The sequence below is a fragment of the Doryrhamphus excisus genome, linkage group LG2 (genome assembly GCF_037039965.1).
Source record: "Doryrhamphus excisus strain RoL-2023G ecotype Guam linkage group LG2, RoL_Dexc_Guam_v1.1, whole genome shotgun sequence".
In the NCBI taxonomy this organism is placed as follows: domain Eukaryota; kingdom Metazoa; phylum Chordata; class Actinopteri; order Syngnathiformes; family Syngnathidae; genus Doryrhamphus; species Doryrhamphus excisus.
The window spans coordinates 17,857,043-17,874,619 of NC_136358.1; the positions used below are offsets into that span (position 1 = coordinate 17,857,043).

The 17,577-nt window shown below is 36.9% G+C and overlaps 1 protein-coding gene across 1 annotated transcript in view; it reads left to right on the forward strand.

Moving 5' to 3' along the window:
• cacna2d4a (calcium channel, voltage-dependent, alpha 2/delta subunit 4a) overlaps positions 1 to 17,577 on the forward strand; it is a 62,720-nt gene that overhangs the window by 5,768 nt on the left and 39,375 nt on the right. The window contains exons 4-29 of the mRNA XM_078799383.1: positions 1,857 to 1,938; positions 2,882 to 2,998; positions 3,080 to 3,139; positions 3,943 to 4,105; positions 4,172 to 4,303; positions 4,547 to 4,607; positions 6,006 to 6,156; positions 6,231 to 6,305; positions 7,104 to 7,193; positions 7,287 to 7,400; positions 9,361 to 9,439; positions 10,695 to 10,828; positions 11,776 to 11,853; positions 11,936 to 12,016; positions 12,855 to 12,929; positions 13,005 to 13,091; positions 13,205 to 13,276; positions 13,500 to 13,561; positions 13,634 to 13,701; positions 13,772 to 13,817; positions 13,893 to 13,990; positions 14,055 to 14,148; positions 14,231 to 14,323; positions 15,375 to 15,502; positions 15,566 to 15,679; positions 16,138 to 16,206. Of these exons, the coding sequence (XP_078655509.1) occupies positions 1,857 to 1,938; positions 2,882 to 2,998; positions 3,080 to 3,139; positions 3,943 to 4,105; positions 4,172 to 4,303; positions 4,547 to 4,607; positions 6,006 to 6,156; positions 6,231 to 6,305; positions 7,104 to 7,193; positions 7,287 to 7,400; positions 9,361 to 9,439; positions 10,695 to 10,828; positions 11,776 to 11,853; positions 11,936 to 12,016; positions 12,855 to 12,929; positions 13,005 to 13,091; positions 13,205 to 13,276; positions 13,500 to 13,561; positions 13,634 to 13,701; positions 13,772 to 13,817; positions 13,893 to 13,990; positions 14,055 to 14,148; positions 14,231 to 14,323; positions 15,375 to 15,502; positions 15,566 to 15,679; positions 16,138 to 16,206 (2,423 nt within the window). The remainder of the gene's footprint in view (positions 1 to 1,856; positions 1,939 to 2,881; positions 2,999 to 3,079; positions 3,140 to 3,942; positions 4,106 to 4,171; positions 4,304 to 4,546; positions 4,608 to 6,005; positions 6,157 to 6,230; positions 6,306 to 7,103; positions 7,194 to 7,286; positions 7,401 to 9,360; positions 9,440 to 10,694; positions 10,829 to 11,775; positions 11,854 to 11,935; positions 12,017 to 12,854; positions 12,930 to 13,004; positions 13,092 to 13,204; positions 13,277 to 13,499; positions 13,562 to 13,633; positions 13,702 to 13,771; positions 13,818 to 13,892; positions 13,991 to 14,054; positions 14,149 to 14,230; positions 14,324 to 15,374; positions 15,503 to 15,565; positions 15,680 to 16,137; positions 16,207 to 17,577) is intronic.

The window sequence follows — 17,577 nt, forward strand, 5'->3', positions numbered from 1 at the left end:
TGTTATTTGGAGTACTTTTGGACCATTTTCAGCCATTATAGCATTAATAGCAGACACATGACATGTAATATTGTCCAAAAATCAACCTCTATCAAGCACGCTAGCCTTATGTTTGATTGTATGATTAGTTTTATTTAGTTTATTTAACAATATGTTGTTATTTGGTATACTTTTAGACCATTTCAGCCATTATGGCATTAATAACAGACAAATCACATGTAATATTGTCTAAAAAATCAACCTTTATTAGGCACAGTATGCTTACTTTTAATTGTGTTTTGGTTTATTTAACAATATGTTGTTATTTAGAGTACATTTGGACCACCCGAGACCATTGTAGCATCAATAACAGACAAATGACATGTAATATTGTCAAAAAAAATCAACCATTATCAAGCACAGTCTGCTTACTTTTAATAGTATAATAGTTTATTGAACAAGATGTTTTTATTTGGAGTACTTTTGGACCACCTGAGGCAGTTATATCATTAATAACAACCAAATTACAAACAATATTGCCTAAAAATTAACCTCTATCAAGCAGGATTAGGATTATGTTTGATTGTGTTTTATTTAGTAGTTTTAGTCGTTAGTTAGTAGTTTTAGTTTTTTAGTTTTTATTTTTTTTAGTTTTAGTTTTTTTTAGTTTTATTTAGTTTATTCAATAATATGTTATTTGGACTACTTTTAGACCATTATAGGCTATTATAGCATTAATAACAGACAAATGACATGTAATATTGTCCAAAAAATCAACCTTTATCAAGCACAGTATGCTTACTTTTAATTGTGTTTTGGTTTATTTAACAATATGTTGTTATTAGGTGTACTTTTGGACCATTTTCAGGCCATTATAGGATTAATAACAGACAAAAGACATGTAATATTGTCCAAAAATCAACCTCTATTAAGCGTGTTATGCTTATGTTTGATTGTATGATAGTTTATTTAACAATATGTTGTTATTTGCAGTACGTTTGGACCATCTGAGGCCAAATTATATAAAATATTGTCTAAAAATCAACCTTTCTGAAGCAAATAATGCTGTTTTTTTCGTGTTTTGGTTTATTTAACATTATGCAGTACTTTTGGACCACCTGATAAGTCACCTCAGTCAACTCTGCTTCTTCCTACATGTTGAATTGTGCAAGTGTAGCATCAAATATGAAATAAACACAGCCATTATAGCGTCGGTAGCTGAAATTAGATATAATGCCGTGTAAAAATAAAGCAGGAAGTGCTTACTATTGTTGGTATTATTTGACAATATCTAATGGTTTGTAGTGGTGAGAGGTGTTTGTAATGTTTTGGTGCTTTTATGAGGCGTTCAGGAGTGTCAAAATTATTGGAATCATCTGTCATTGGGATGCAGCACGGGAAAAAAAACTGATATCATGAGCTCATTCCTCCTCTTTGGTGGATTACTACCACTCATGGTCACATTTACTATCCAAAGCATGGTGATCCAACACTGCATGAATGAATGCTTATTTTGGAATAAACGTACATGGCCAGCAGGCCGAGCGGTGACAAAGCTTGGGGCGGCTCCCCATTGGCCGAACCATCTGTCGCATCCTGTCTTTTTATGTCACATTAAAAAAAACAAAAAAACAGAAACATCATAGAGCGACGAATAAGGCGACGAGCCGGCGGACAGCATTGACTGTCACCTTCAGATGTAATCTCTCTTAAGCTGACCTCTGAAACATGAGCGGCCGCCACCTTTCACGGCAGCTTACTGACCGGACGCTACACCAGTCTCACCCAATAATAATAATAGATAGTCAACTCCACCCACAGCAGGTATTATTATGGAGTTATGAATGTTCTACATTGTGTGTTTTGTTGTGTTGCAGTGTGCAAAAGTGGGCGGAGTCCTTCGGCAAAGAGATAGCCGCCCTCTCCACCAAATACTCCGGAGCTAAACTGCTACAAAAAGTAAGAAACGTCCCACTATGACCAGTATGACCAATACTACGACCAATATGATTGACAGATGAATACCTAGTGTATAAGATAGTCACGCAGCACGATGGAAATTATTTAATAATTAAATCTATACATTTTTATTGTATGTATTTGATTCATATACTTATTATTATCTGTAATAATAATAATAATAATTATTATTATTATTAATAATAATACTTATTATTATCTGTAATAATAATAATAATATTTTTTATTATTATTCTACTATTATTAGACCTTATTATAGACATTGCTCTAATAATAATAATTATTATTATTGTTATTAACATTATTATTATCTCTAATAATAATAATAATTATTATTATTATTAAATAAATACATATTGGTGTCATTAAATTAATAATAATAATATAATAATAATATAATATAATAATAATATAATAATAATTATATATTGCCCATTATCATAATACTTATTATTATTAAATATTAAATTAAATACATTAATTAAATATGTATTGGTGTTATTAAATTATTATTAATAATAATTAATAACTAATTAAAATGTATTATAATTGTCATAATAATATTATTAAATATTAAATTAAATACAAATTGATGTTATTAAATAAATAATAATAATTATTATTATGATAATTATAATACTTTTTTAGCATGCATTTCTAGATACTAAAAGACAAATATGCGATAATTAATAATAGTGAAGGTGTTAATGTGTACCTAATGTTCTGACAGTGATGTCTCATTGTTGAGTTTTACTGTTTTGTATTGCGTGTGCGTGCGTGCGTGTGTGTGTGTGTTTTAGTAATTAGGCTTTACACAACCCATGCCACCCTGTAGACCCCCCCCCCACCCCAGCAGGCCTGTTCACCATCTGCCAAGCATGCTAACTCATCTTATTCTCATGGCGTGATTTCATTTTGCAAGAAATATAAGGACGTGGAGGGCGTGCTGAAGATTGAGGAAGTGGACGGCGAGGAGCTGGTGAAAAAGTTTGCAGAGGAGATGGAAGAGATGCTGGGGAGGAAGATGAAATCTGTCAAGGTGCTCCAACGCATCAGGAATGATTGTGTGCACCATTGCTATACATGATGATAACATGGCGGAGTGTTTTATTTATTGTAGAGGTTAGCAGAAGCAGCTGAGGATGCCGATCTGTACCACGAGTACAACGACACGCTGGAGGTACGCAACCATTAGTATCACATTTGCCCATATGGACATAACTCGACCAACATTTAATCAGTAACTGATCATTTTAAAATATAAAAAATATATTATTATAATAAAAAACATAAAATATTAATACAAAATAATATTTTTTATGTATGTAGAAATTTATTTTTCATAAATAAATAATTATTTTTAAAATAATAATAAATAAAAATAATATTTTTATGTATGTAGAAATTATTTTTTATAAATAAATATGATAAAAATAATAATAAATAAAAATAATATTTTTATGTATGTAGAATTTTTTTTATAAATAAATAAATATGATAAAAATAATAAATAAAAATAATATTTTTATGTATGTAGAAATTTATTTTTTATACATAAATATAATAAAAATAATAATAAATAAAAATAATATTTTTATGTATGTAGAAATTTATTATTTATAAATAAATATGATAAAAATAATAATAAATACAAATAATATTTTTTATGTATGCAGAAATTTATTTTTTATTATTAAACCTAAAAAAATGATTTTTTTTACTTGTTTTATGATCTTATTATGCAGTATTTTGGTAGTGATGATTCCCTGTTTGATTGATGATCTCAGTCGCGCCCCCAGTAGCAGAAAAGTAAATATATCAGGGTCATGTAACCTTGACATGCAGAAACACTGAATGGGGGTCAAAATATTTCCTGGAATGGAATGGAACAATCCAACTGGACACAAAAAATAACAGGCTGCAATAAAATCACCCTGACTAAATATTAGAAAGACCCAAAACTGATCATCTTTTCCTCCCCAGTTTGAATACTACAACTCCATGTTGGTCAACATGGTGGACGAGGATGGCAATTCGCTGCCTCTCGGAGGAGAATTCCCACTGGAGGCCAATGAACACTTCAGCAAACTGCCCGTCAACACGCAGCAGAGCAACATTCAAGTCCCGACTAACGTCTACAACAGAGGTACGGTATAGGAACGCGTCATCAGCACGCTCAATTCAGAAGGTCCTCATTTCACGCTTTCTGTAGATCCAGATATCCTCAACGGGGCGTACATGTCGGAGGCTCTCAATGACGTGTTCATTGACAACTTCCAAAAAGATCCCACGCTTACCTGGCAGTACTTTGGCAGCTCGACCGGCTTCTTCAGGCTCTACCCGGGTATGACTTGGACATTTAGCAACCAAAGCAAATACACGTATGACTTAGCTTGCAATTGCAGCCGGGGATGACTCAGTGTGTGTGTATTTGTGTGTGGTAATTAGCAAACGTTGGGTGACACACTTCCTCATCCATCAATCCATCAATCCATCAATCCATCAATCCATCGTATAGCCAACTAGCAGGTTTTTCCATGTGAAAAGTGCTGTGACAGCTTTGCTCTTTTTTTTTGCTGCTCCACAGGAATCCAGTGGATCCCAGACGAAAACGGGGTGGTCACGTTCGACTGCAGAAACAGGAACTGGTGAAGACATCTTTGATGCAAAATATACCGATTATGCTTGTTTTGGGACTCCTATAGAGCAGCTACACACGATAAGCTTTCTAGATCTTCCAGAATCTGCACCTACTCCAGCTGTATTTCCTTGGATTTCCAATTTAATGTACTGAAAATGAAATTTTGGTATTGTAAAACATGAGAATACAGAATTCTAACACCATTTATAGGTCAGAAAATTGGAAAAAAATATCAAGTCCCCTTTAAAAGGGCCCCAAATGGTCCCTCTTATGAAAGTAAGATTTTTTCTTTAATCAACTTCATACTTAAAAAAATGAAAATATAAATAAAATATAATTACAAATTCATAATAAAAATATAATTTTGAAATATTTTTTTTAAATAATATATTTTTGTAAATAATGTTTTTAATGTAATTTTCTTCCACAAGAATCCCACCCAGTTTTTGTGAGAAAATATATATTTTTTAAAAAAAAAACAACTTTACAAATAAAAAAAATGAATTAAAAATTCCGGGGCGGCCCGGCGGTCGAGTGATTAGCGTGCAGACCTCACAGCTAGGAGACCAGGGTTCAATTCCACCCTCGGCCATCTCTGTGTGGAGTTTGCATGTTCTCCCCGTGCATGCATGGGTTTTCTCCGGGTACTCCGGTTTCCTCCCACATTCCAAAAATCATGCTATGTTAATTGGCGACTCCAAATTGTCCATAGGTATGAATGTGAGTGTGAATGTTTGTTTGACATCTGGGATAGGCTCCAGCACCCCCGTGACCCTCGTGAGGAAAAGCGGTAGAAAATGAATGAATTAATTAATTAAAAATTCCATTAATATTCAAATATATGCAACTAAGCTTACATTATTTTTCCTCATAATATCACAAATATTCTCGTTTTAAAATTTAGACTTTTTTCTTGTAATATTTTGAATTGCTGCTTGTTAAATTATATTTCTTATAATGTTCCACGGGCCAATAAGCATACTTTGGACATCCCAAATGTGTTTTACGTTGTGCTGGTGAACCCAGTGGTGTACCCAATGGTGTACCCAGTGGTGTACCCAACATGTACATGGTGTTCGATCAAAGATCTGGCCACACGTTCTCCTGTGTGTTTGACTTCTCCTGCATTTCAGTACTTGTAAATGTGATTTATCCCAGTATAAGACGGAATCACATTCCAGGAACGCCGTCTGGTCCCTCAGACGGTGCATCCACAAAGTCGGATGTCAAACAAACAGATTATGGACCTGGAAAGTTGCCTGGGAGCAGCTGCTGCCCCCGGGGGGGAAAATCTCATTTATGTCAACGAGCTTGTAATTACACCGGATGAGAATAAAGAGATAAAGGACAAGGATTGTACGGATGAACTGTTAATGGAAGTCATTATGTTGTTTTTTCCCCTCAGGTACATCCAGGCTGCCACCTCCCCTAAAGACGTGGTCATTGTGGTGGACGTGAGCGGCAGCATGAAGGGGCTCAGACTCACCATAGCCAAACACACCATCAACACCATACTGGATACGTTGGGAGAGAACGACTTTGTCAACATCATCGCCGTAAGTCCTTATCGTTGCAGATCTGGTTGGACCAAACAGTAAAAATAAAACTTCCTGTTTTGGGTCTTCACCAGTATAGCGACTATGTCCGCTACGTGGAACCGTGCTTCAAGGGAACGTTGGTACAAGCTGATCTGGATAACAGAGAGGTACAAAGAAAACACACACACACACATACATTCGGCTAATTAATTTACTTAACCTCTCATTAAAGGTAAGCTGTAGTTTCCTAATACCATGAGGATAAAGATTATGTTGTCCAGCCTCCATTATTGTAGTATTTCCATGTACTTCCTGTCTGGCTTTATCTGTTTGTATGTACTTTCTTGTTCATCTGCTCTCTTCTTATTATCATCCTGCAAAGCCATCCTATGTGTGTGTGTGTGTGTGTGTGTTATGTGCTATGTGCTGGATACATGCCCTACTTTCAACCCCCCCTCCACTACACGTCACTACATCACAACATAAGAGATCAGGTGAGGTCACGGTGCTGCTGCTGCTACTAGTTTTTAAGCATGTCACATGACCGGCCAGGGTGCTGAATGATTGGCTGGATTCTTAGCAGTAGCCTCCTACAGATGTTGGCTGACACACTTTTGTGTGTCGAGCCGCATAAAAGTCAATGAAATTAAGTTCAATTACAAATTAAGTTCAATTACATGAAGCCAAATTGCATTCATGTCAAATCAATGAGTAGATACGGTATGATGCAGTGCACCTTTACAGCTGCTGTACAGCCTCAATAATAAATATATTGTTATTACATATTGTCATATTTATCTTGTATAGGATCTGTGTACCTAATGAACTGTCCAAGGCAAATTTTGGGGGTTTATTAGACAGTGTTGTTTAATCCAGATTATCTGTCGGTGTTGTAATTAGTCCTGGAGCCAAGTAGCCATGTTAATCCCCTCCTCTGCATCACCCCCCCCCCTTCCTTTCTGCAGCATTTCAAGCTCCTGATTGACGAGCTCCACGTGAAAGGCGAGGGCAAAGTGAAGAATGCAATGAAGGAGTCCTTCAAGATTCTCAATGAGGTTGGCTTTTAATAAAGAAAGTAACGTGTTAAGCAGTCAATGTGTTGTGGGTGAATGTGTGTATTGTGTTTGTGTGTGTGTGTGTGTTGTCAGGCTGCAGCGCTGGGCCAGGGCAGCCTGTGCAACCAGGCCATCATGCTGATCACAGACGGCGCCATGGAAGACTTCCAGGACGTTTTCGAAGAGTTCAACTGGCCAGAACGGCGGGTATGACGCACATACCAGCATGCGCAATAACATACTATATATGTATATATATATATATATATATACGTATATGTATATGTGTATGGAAGACCAAAACTGCCAAAATAATAAATAAATAAAAGTGGAAATAAAAACAAAAATGAAAAAAAAAAATTAAATACAAAAAAATAAATATAAATGAAATAAAAACAAAAATATATTTTTTTAAATTTTTTAATCTTGTTTTTTATTTTTGTATTTATTTTTGCTTTTATTTATGTATATATTTTTTTATTTTAGTTTTTATTTCCATTTATATTTATTTTTTGTATTTAATTTTTTCATTTTGTTTTCATTTTTGTTTTTATTTTCACTTTTATTTATTTATTTATTATTTTGGCAGTTTTGGTCCTCAGAAATGCAGAAGGAAAAACTATTCAAATGAGGGGGCGGTCCTAAGTGTGTCTTGGGTTGAACTGTTCGCCTATTGGTTGATCGACATGTGAGTGCGAAAATCGACTAGGTATGCCTGCAAACAGACACAGCAAGAGGAAGTCACCACACCACTCTCGTCCGATTCATCCGAAGTTGAAGCTTGTGAAAGCAGAAAGTAAAGAAAGAATCAACACACCTGAACTGGAATTAAGTAAAAGCGTAACACATCAGCTGTTTCATACTTACCACGTTCCAAATCATCCAAACGATTGGCAGCGTCCCTGAGAAGCTCGGACACCGACTTCCTGGTGGACCCCGCCATTATTGTCCCGGTAAATGTATACTTTTCTCCCTGTATACTTCCTCTTGCTGTGGCCGTTTGCAGGCATACCTAGTCGATTTTCGCAGTCACATGTCAATCAACCAATAGGCGAACAGTTCAACCCAAGACACACTTAGGACCGCCCCATCATTTGAATAGTTTTTCCTTCTGCATTTCTATGAGGACCAAAACTGCCAAAATAATAAATAAATAAATAAATAAAAGTGAAAATAAAAACAAAAATGAAAAAAAATCAAAAAATTAAATACAAAAAATAAATATAAATGGAAATAAAAACAAAAATAAAAAATATATAAATAAATAAATAAATAAATAAAAGCAAAAATAAATACAAAAATAAAAAACAAGATTCAAAAATTTAAAAAAAAATATTTTTGTTTTTACTTCCATTTATATTTATTTTTTGTATTAAATTTTTTGATTTTTTTTCATTTTTGTTTTTATTTCCACTTTTATTTATTTATTTATTTACTATTTTGGCAGTTTTGGTCCTCCATATATGTGTATGTGTGTATGTATATATATATATGTATGTATATATATGTATGTATGTATGTATGTATGTATGTATGTATGTATGTATGTATGTATGTATGTGTATATATATATATACACAGTGGTGTCATTAGGCCTATGTTAGGGGGCTTCAATCCCCTAAAATGTTCTTAAGCCCCCCTAAATAATTTGATATTTTTATTGATTTTTTAAAAATTATTTATTGATTTTTTTTCTTTTAAAAAAAAAATGTCAAACTAATTTCACACACATACATATATATATATATAGAATGGTTGCAGAGCTTGAGCAGCGGTTTTGCAGTGTAGATTGTGTGTACTTGTGTACATTTAATGGTGGCCTAAAACAATTGAGTATCTCTACTAAATCTGTCCAAAAGTGGGAAAGTTCTATCCCGGTTCTTGTTCCTAATTTGTTTTATTTTTTTTTTTGAATGTCTACTACATTCATTCATATCCTGTGCATCTCCGGGGGGCGAAGCCCCCCCTGTCCTCTGTGTATATATATATATATATATATATACATATATATATATACACTATACAATGTTAAGGAGGTTGTAAATAGGAGAGTTTCAAAACGCATAAAGAAGAAATGGGAGTGCCAAAAAAATGCAAAAAAAAATTGAAATCATGCATGTGTGTACACACAAAGCCACTATTTACATGCACCCAACTGTCATCCCAGGTTCGAGTGTTCACTTATCTGATTGGACGAGAGATGACGTTTGCTGAAAATGTCAAATGGATTGCCTGCAATAACAAAGGTAAGGACAATGGATTTAGGGCTGCACTTCATATAAATCTAAATCGCGTTTCTAGCATTGGACTTATGTCGTTTGGATTACGAGGAAATCAAATATTACCTGAATAAGTTGTCATTTAATGAGAATAAACATGATGCAAATGAATAAAGTCCGAATATGAGAAGAAAATAGTTGTAGTTTTACACAAATAAAGTTGGAATTGAGTGGAAAAAAAAGTGATAAATAAGAAGGCAAGAAAAAAACTGAAAAAGTAAATTACAATAAAAAAAGTAATTTTTTATAATTTTACACAAATAAAATCATATTATTAAGAGGAAGTTTCTAGAATTTTTCTAGAATTTTTTTTTCAGTTGAAAACATCTAAGAATTTAATGAGAAATTAATCGTCTTGGGCGGCACGGCGGTCTAGTGGTTAGTGCACAGCTAGGAGACCAGGGTTCGATTCCACCCTCGGCCATCTCTGTGTGGAGTTTGCATGATCTCCCTGTGCATGCGTGGGTTTTCTCCGGGTACTCCGGTTTCCTCCCATATTCCAAAAACATGCTAGGTTAATTGGCGACTCCAAATTGTCGATAGGTATGAATGTGAGTGTGAATGGTTGTTTGTCTATGTATATGTGCCCTTTGATTGGCTGGCGACCAGTCCAGGGTGTACCTCGCCTCTCGCCCGAAGACAGCTGGGATAGGCTCCAGCACCCCCGCGACCCTCGTGAGGAAAAAGCGGTAGAAAATGAATGAATGAATTAATTAATCGTCTTTTTTTCTTTCCCTAGTTGCGTTCCCTTCCACTGTTCCCTCAATTGTCCTCCATCCTCAGGTAGCGATACATGGGAGTGGAAAAAAAAGCGCCCTCTTGTGAATAACATGGAATTACAGCAGAAGACCAAAAAAATAATCACCTTCTAGCCTCCCGGGAGTCCATGAAAACCTGGGATTAAATAGCAGATTATCAGAATACATATACTGTAAACACAGCCTTGGCTAACAGATGTGCTCGCTTCTGTTCAGCCAAACACAAAAGGCCTTGAATTGAAGTCAGCATTGGAAACGAATAGTGCTTAGCAAATAGAACATCTCAGCAGGTAACCCACTGACGTCACTCACTTGTACAACAAGGAGCCCAAAACGGCTCAGCCATTTGGGGATTACAATGTTTCATGTCTGATAATAGGTTTACTGCACCGCAATGCCAAAAAAACAAAATGAAAATATTCCATTTAAATGTGATTGTGTGTATGTGTGTGTTTGTGTTGCAGGCTACTACACACATGTATCCACGTTGGCTGATGTGCAAGAAAATGTCATGGAGTACCTGCATGTTCTCAGCAGGCCCATGGTCATCAACCACGACCACGACATCATCTGGACTGAGGCCTACATGGACAGTGTGGTAGGTCACGGCCATTTTGGAAAGCATTCCCACTTATCTTTGTATCCATAACTCATCAAATCAGATTACAATTGAATGCATCACATAATCAGTTCACAGTTCCACATGTCCAAAAGGAGTAGGAAGAAGCAAAGCTTATTAGATCCTACCCCTCCATCTGGTACTTTTACAATCAGTAACTGTTACATTTGTTCACTTCCTGCTTTCCTAATGTAATTTATTCGTTTTTTATTTAATTTAAATATTTATTATTATTATTATTATTATTATTATTATTATTATTATTATTATTATTATTATTATTATTATATATTAATTAAATTATTAATCTATAATTATATTTTTATTTATAATTATTTAAATTATAATTTATTTTGTATTTTTTAATTTTAATTTTTTGTCACATACCAAAGTATGAGGTTAGCTAATTGGTTGTAAGACTAGTTAGCAATGAATTATAGCATTTATTTAGCATTTTTAGAACTTTGAAGTGCATATTATGAGCCCACACAACTTTAAACAAACCCTTGAGGCTAGCAGACTGTTGCTAACATTGGCATGCTTGTAAGAAACCACTAACAAGCTGAATGAAAAGTTCATAATGTGTTATTTCAACTGATAAAAGTCTTCAGCTGAAACGTTGACATGCTTTTTTGTGCCATTTGTAGTTTATACTGTAGTACTTTTATAGTTGAATACTATGCCGCCATCTTGTTAGCCGCCATTTTTCACGTGTGTTTTCCTTTCACCCCCCCCCAGTTACCAAGCACTAAAGAGGTAAATCAGTCATACGAGAGACATTTTCATTTAGCTAAGCATCTAGTTAGCGTAGCCCTTTAGCTAGCATAGCTAATAGTTATTTTAATAGCAAAACAACAGCAAAAAGAACTACCACCACACCCAGTAGACGTATTTGTTACGAGTTTAGCTTCATTTTTGTGTCGCAGTTGTTCAACAGTCAAGCTCAGAGTTTGCTCCTGATGACCTCGGTTGCCATGCCGGTGTTCAGCAAGAAAAAAGAGACGGTAGGGTATTATTATTTTATTTTTTTAGATGAACAGCAGATGATTTTATTATTATGAAGTTTTTGGCATTTGTCTCTTGTAGCTGTCTCATGGAATTTTGCTGGGAGTTGTGGGGACGGACGTCGCGCTGAGAGAACTGATGAGATTAGCGCCCAGATACAAGGTGAAAAATTTCCATTTCCAGTGATGGGAATAACGGCGTTTAAATAAACGGTATCACTAACGCCGTTTTTTCAGCAACATAACTAATTAACTAAGTAATCTAACTAATTATCCTTACTGTCAGTATAACGCCGTTACTATTTTCGACACTCCGTTACATTGAGTGTTGCAGAGTGACAAGGGAGAGGGATGAGGATTGGCTAAGATTGCGTCTTAAGCCAATCAGAGAACTTAAGTGGGAGGGTGTTCAGAACACATAAACGATGAAGATTGGCTAAGATTGCGTCTTCAGCCAATCAGAGAACTTAAGTGGGCGGATGTTTAGAGCACATAAGCGATGAAGATTGGCTAAGATTGCGTATTCAGCCAATCAGAGAACTTAAGTAGGCGGGTGTTTAGAGCACATAAGCGATTAGGATTGGTTAAGATTACGTCTTCAGCCAATCAGAGAACTTGGGTGGGCGGGTGTTTAGAGCACATAAGCGATGACGATTGGTTAAGATTGAGTCTTCAGCCAATCAGAGAACTTGGGTGGGCGGGTGTTTAGAGCACGTCTAGTGAGAATACAGGGTTAGCTAAAGGGAAGTACAGACACTACTTTAACGTCGTTGAGATAAAAGGTAAAAATGGTGGGAGGAAATAGTTACTTTTACTGGTAACTAGGTACTTTTGTAGTGGAGTAACTCAGTTAGTAACGTTACTTACTTACTAACTTACTTTTTTGGTGAAGTAACTATAACTAATGACTTTTTTAAAGTAACGTGCCCAACACTAGTCATTTCACGGTGCTGCCTCAATATTAACCACCAGTTTATGATAATTGTTGTGTGTCTTCTTAGCTGGGTGTCCACGGTTACGCCTACCTCATCACAAACAACGGCTACATCCTGTCTCATCCTGACCTTCGACCTCTGGTGAACTACTTGCAGTTTAACATGCCTATGCAATTGAAAAAAAACACTTTTTAAATATTTTTCTGTGTGTGTTAGTACAAAGAGGGGAAGAAGCTGAAGCCCAAACCCAATTATAACAGCGTGGATTTGTCCGAGGTGGAATGGGAGGACATGGAAGAGATGGTGAGAAAGACCTGCAACTTGACTTGGACTTGACATCAATGACTGAGGACTTGACTCGTATTTGGAGAAGTGGTTCAGGACTAGAAGAGTTACATTCATTTGTGTCCTGGCAGCTGAGGACGGCCATGGTCAAAGGAGAAACCGGTACCTTGTCCTTAGATGTGAGAACTTCAGTGGACAAAGGAGTGAGTAAACATTTTTTTTGGTAACTTTATGGGCCAGAAATGTTAAGTTTTTTCTGTTTTTTTTTCAATTATTGATATTTCATCGTCATTGAGGTAGCCCCTACATACACTCTTACTTTGTACTTTCCATCCACTTCCATTAGATGCCTTGTAGGGTACATTGTGGTCGTCAATCCACCAATTATTTTTTATGTTGTACATTTCATTTCTCTCTTTTGATCAGAAACGAGTCATGTTCCTGAAAAATGATTACTTCTACACCAGCATCAACGAGACACCTTTCAGGTTGGATTGCATTGTTTTGTTTGATGTTTTGTTTATTTGTCAGTCAATTCCGTGTATTTCTCCGTCTGTCAGCCTTGGTATCGTACTAACAAGAGGAAATGGACAGTATATATTCATTGGAAACGTCTCAGTTGAAGAAGGTAAGCCTTTCTGTACTTTTTTATTTCGCTTTGTACTCCATTCCATGCTAAATGTTCCTCTGTTGTGCAGGTCTTCATGATTTAATAGCACCTGATTTGACCATAGCCAGCGAATGGTGAGTAGAAACACATTAGAAAGTAAAAATTACTACCCTCCGTTGCAGTATTGCGGTATCTCTAAAACCCTGCAGGACCTACTGTGAGACCGACATCGACCCGGCTCATCGCAAATTGAGCCAGCTGCAGGCTGTGGTCAGATACCTAACGGGCAAAGAACCAGACCTGGATTGTAAGTCAGGACTCTTCGGTGTTTAATTAACTGCTTCCTGATAAGATATCATTTTTCTCTGCAGGTGACGTGCAACTCTTGCAGCAAACACTTTTCGACGCGGTGGTGACGGCGCCCATGGAAGCTTACTGGACTGCCCTCATGCTCAACCCGGCCGGGTGAGTCGTCGCCCCCAAATGCAGTACTGTACTTTTAAATCTTAGTTCCTGTTAATATTTCTGCATCTATTTTGTCTTCTAGTATGGATGAGGGCATGGAAACCGCCTTTCTAGGCACTCGCTCGGGTCTGATGAGGTTCCAGCGATACAGTGGCATTGAAAAGAGAGTTGGCAAGTGAGTAAGGCAGGGGTTCACAAACTTTACCAACTCAGGCCCACTTGAAAATCTAAAAAATGTAAAAACAGTACATAGATGAAATGCTGCATTCTCAGAGCACTTAACTTATTATTCATTCATTCATTTTCTACCGCTTTTTTCCCTCACGAGGGTTATGGGGGTGCTGGAGCCTATCCCAGCTGTCTTCGGGCGAGAGGCGGGGTACACCCTGGACTGGTCGCCAGCCAATCAAAGGGCACATATAGACAAACAACCATTCACACTCACATTCATACCTATGGACAATTTGGAGTCGCTAATTAACCTAGCATGTTTTTGGAATGTGGGGGGAAACCGGAGAAAACCCATTCATGCACGGGGAGAACATGCAAACTCCACACAGAGATGGCCGAGGGTGGGATTGAACTCCGGTCTCCTAGCTGTCAGGTCTACGCGCTAAACCACTCGACCGTCGTGCAGCCCACAATAAATATTTTACAATAAAAATAATTTAAAAAATAATATTTGCAAAAATGAATCATATTTTTAATGACCTCTCATGACCCACCTGCAGTACCATCACTTCCCACCAGGGGGCCGCGGCCCACACTTTGGGAATCACTCGAGTAAGGGTGACAAAGTCTAGACAGATTAGCCTGCTAATACTCCACAATGTAACATTAGAATAAAAGTGGGAAACCACGCCCTCTAGCGGATGTCCATATATTTACTTCTAAATGTAACAGTGGATTGTTTTGTGTTATTCAGTATTGGGCTTAAAATAATGAAATAAATCATGCAGAGTTAGATAGATCGATACTTTATTGATCTTTAAGATGGTTGCAGCAGTGATTATCAAAAGATCATAGCACTTCCTACTTAATTTACTTGTAGTAGCACCATTAAATATACCTTCAGTGTCCATGTTGGAAAGCAGTATGAGCTACTGTGGTTAACAGTAATATGCTAGCTAAGAATACACATACTTGCATGACATCCAGCTTCTTGCTATGATATGCAGTGATACATCAACCACATGATGTTATATCATTGACCGGGTGTCTTCCAGGTCCTTTCTGACATCCACGGACAAGGAGAACATGTTCACCTTGGACCACTTCCCGCTGTGGTACCGCCGGGCAGCCGAGTACCCTGCTGAACAGTTTCTGTACTACATGCCCCGACAGGACACCAGAGGTAACGGACAGAACACACACACACACAAATATTTGTGTCTGTTAAACAATGTGTTGTGTCCAGACATGTTCAGGGACTATGACGCTGACTATAGCGCCACCTTGAGCACAGAGGAGATGGAACGACGAGCGGAGGAGGGAGGGGGAGTACAGGGGGAGGAAGAGGAGGAGGAGGAGGGTAGAGGAAAAATGTTACTTGGCATGCTGCCGCTTGGGTTTCCTCAACTTTGCATAGCATGACTCCTTGTTTTTTTTTTTTATCTTTTTTATATCTTTAAAACCTTATTTTTTGTTGATTTATTTCTGGCATGAACATAAACGTTCATGTAAGAAACCTCCTCTCCTCTGTTTGGAAGCATGTAGGTTCTTCTACATGCAGGGTGCTACACAATCACCTATAAAGGGATTGGACACATTTATGCATAATTAATATTCAATATAAGGACAGCAAATCAATGTAGTGGATGCACGCATGTACTGTATGTTTGGAATGCATATGTCAGTACACATTTACCAGCTTGTGTAGTACAATATACTTCTCTCCTCTCATCATAGACGGTCTTTATGTTGTCTGACTTATTATTATGATTGTGATGACACCCACTTATTTGTGCGTTTGTGCTGCTCCACTTCCAGCCGGAAGGATCGTGATCGCCACCACTGCCATCACTGTGACAGTGGGCAAGAAAACAGCCATCGCTGGAGGTAGAGTAGGACAACAAAACTCTTTTTTTTTTTCTAAGGGATTTCTAAAAACAAAAAAGGGGTTATTCTTTCTTTTAAAGTTGTTCTAACACATTCATTGTTGATATCGGCTTGCTCAGTTTTGGTTTATTTAAAGTCACAAGGTCATAAGCAATATTGTGTTATTAACAATGGCGTCGTTAGGCCTATTTTAGGGGGGCTTCAAAACTCCTAAAGTAAATGGTGAAAATTTTCTTAAGCCCCCTAAATATTTTGCTATTTTTTTTAATTGATTTTTATTTTTTTTTTATAGATTTGAATTTTTTTACAAAAAAATTGTCTGACAAATTTTATATAATAGGGCAAAAAGAGGCTAATAAGCCTACTACTACTAGTAGTAGTACTAATAATCATTCATTCATTCATTCATTTTCTACCGCTTATCCTCACGAGGTTCGCGGGGGTGCTGGAGCCTATCCCAGCTGTCTTGGGGCGAGAGGCGGGGTACACCCTGGACTGGTCGCCAGCCAATCACAGGGCACAAATAGACAAACAACCATTCACACTCACATTCATACCTATGGACAATTTGGAGTCACCAATTAACCTAGCATGTTTTTGGAATGTGGGAGGAAACCGGAGTACCCGGAGAAAACCCACGCATGCACGGGGAGAACATGCAAACTCCACACAGAGATGGCCGAGGGTGGAATTGAACCCTGGTCTCCTAGCTGTGAGGTCTGCGCGCTAACCACTCGACCGCTGTGCCACCCTACTAATAATCAGAAGAATAATAATAATGATAGTAATAATAATAGGCTAATTAATAATATAATAATGATTATTATATCATTGATCTCTGTCCAACAGACAGAATGGTTGCAGAGCTTGAGCAGCGGTTTTGCAGTGTAGATTGTGTGTACTTGTGTACATTTAATGTTAGCCTAAAACAATCGAGTATCTCTTCTAAATCTGTCCAAAAGTGGGAAAGTTATATCCCAGTTCTTGTTCCTTATTTGTTTTTTTTGATTTTTTTTTAACGTTAGTGACACCCCTGGTTATTAAATAGTGGCTTAATCCACTACTTTGCAGATTGCAACTCTACCTGACAACCGGTAGAGGTCAGTGTTTGCCTTAAAACAAACCTCAATCGAATATTGCGTTCAGTTGTTGGTAATGCGTTGTTTGCTGTCACCTATAAATGAACCCTCCTGCTTTATTCACCTCACAGCCCTTTGGGAATTTAAGCATTGCAATTCTGGACACCGGGAAAACCAATGAGCCAGATTCTTATGAGCTAATCAGTCATAAGCAATGACAATAACCGATGCAAAACAAGTCCTAGTACATATAACTATTGAAAAAGTGTAAGGCAAGTCAAACCTAGCGTGA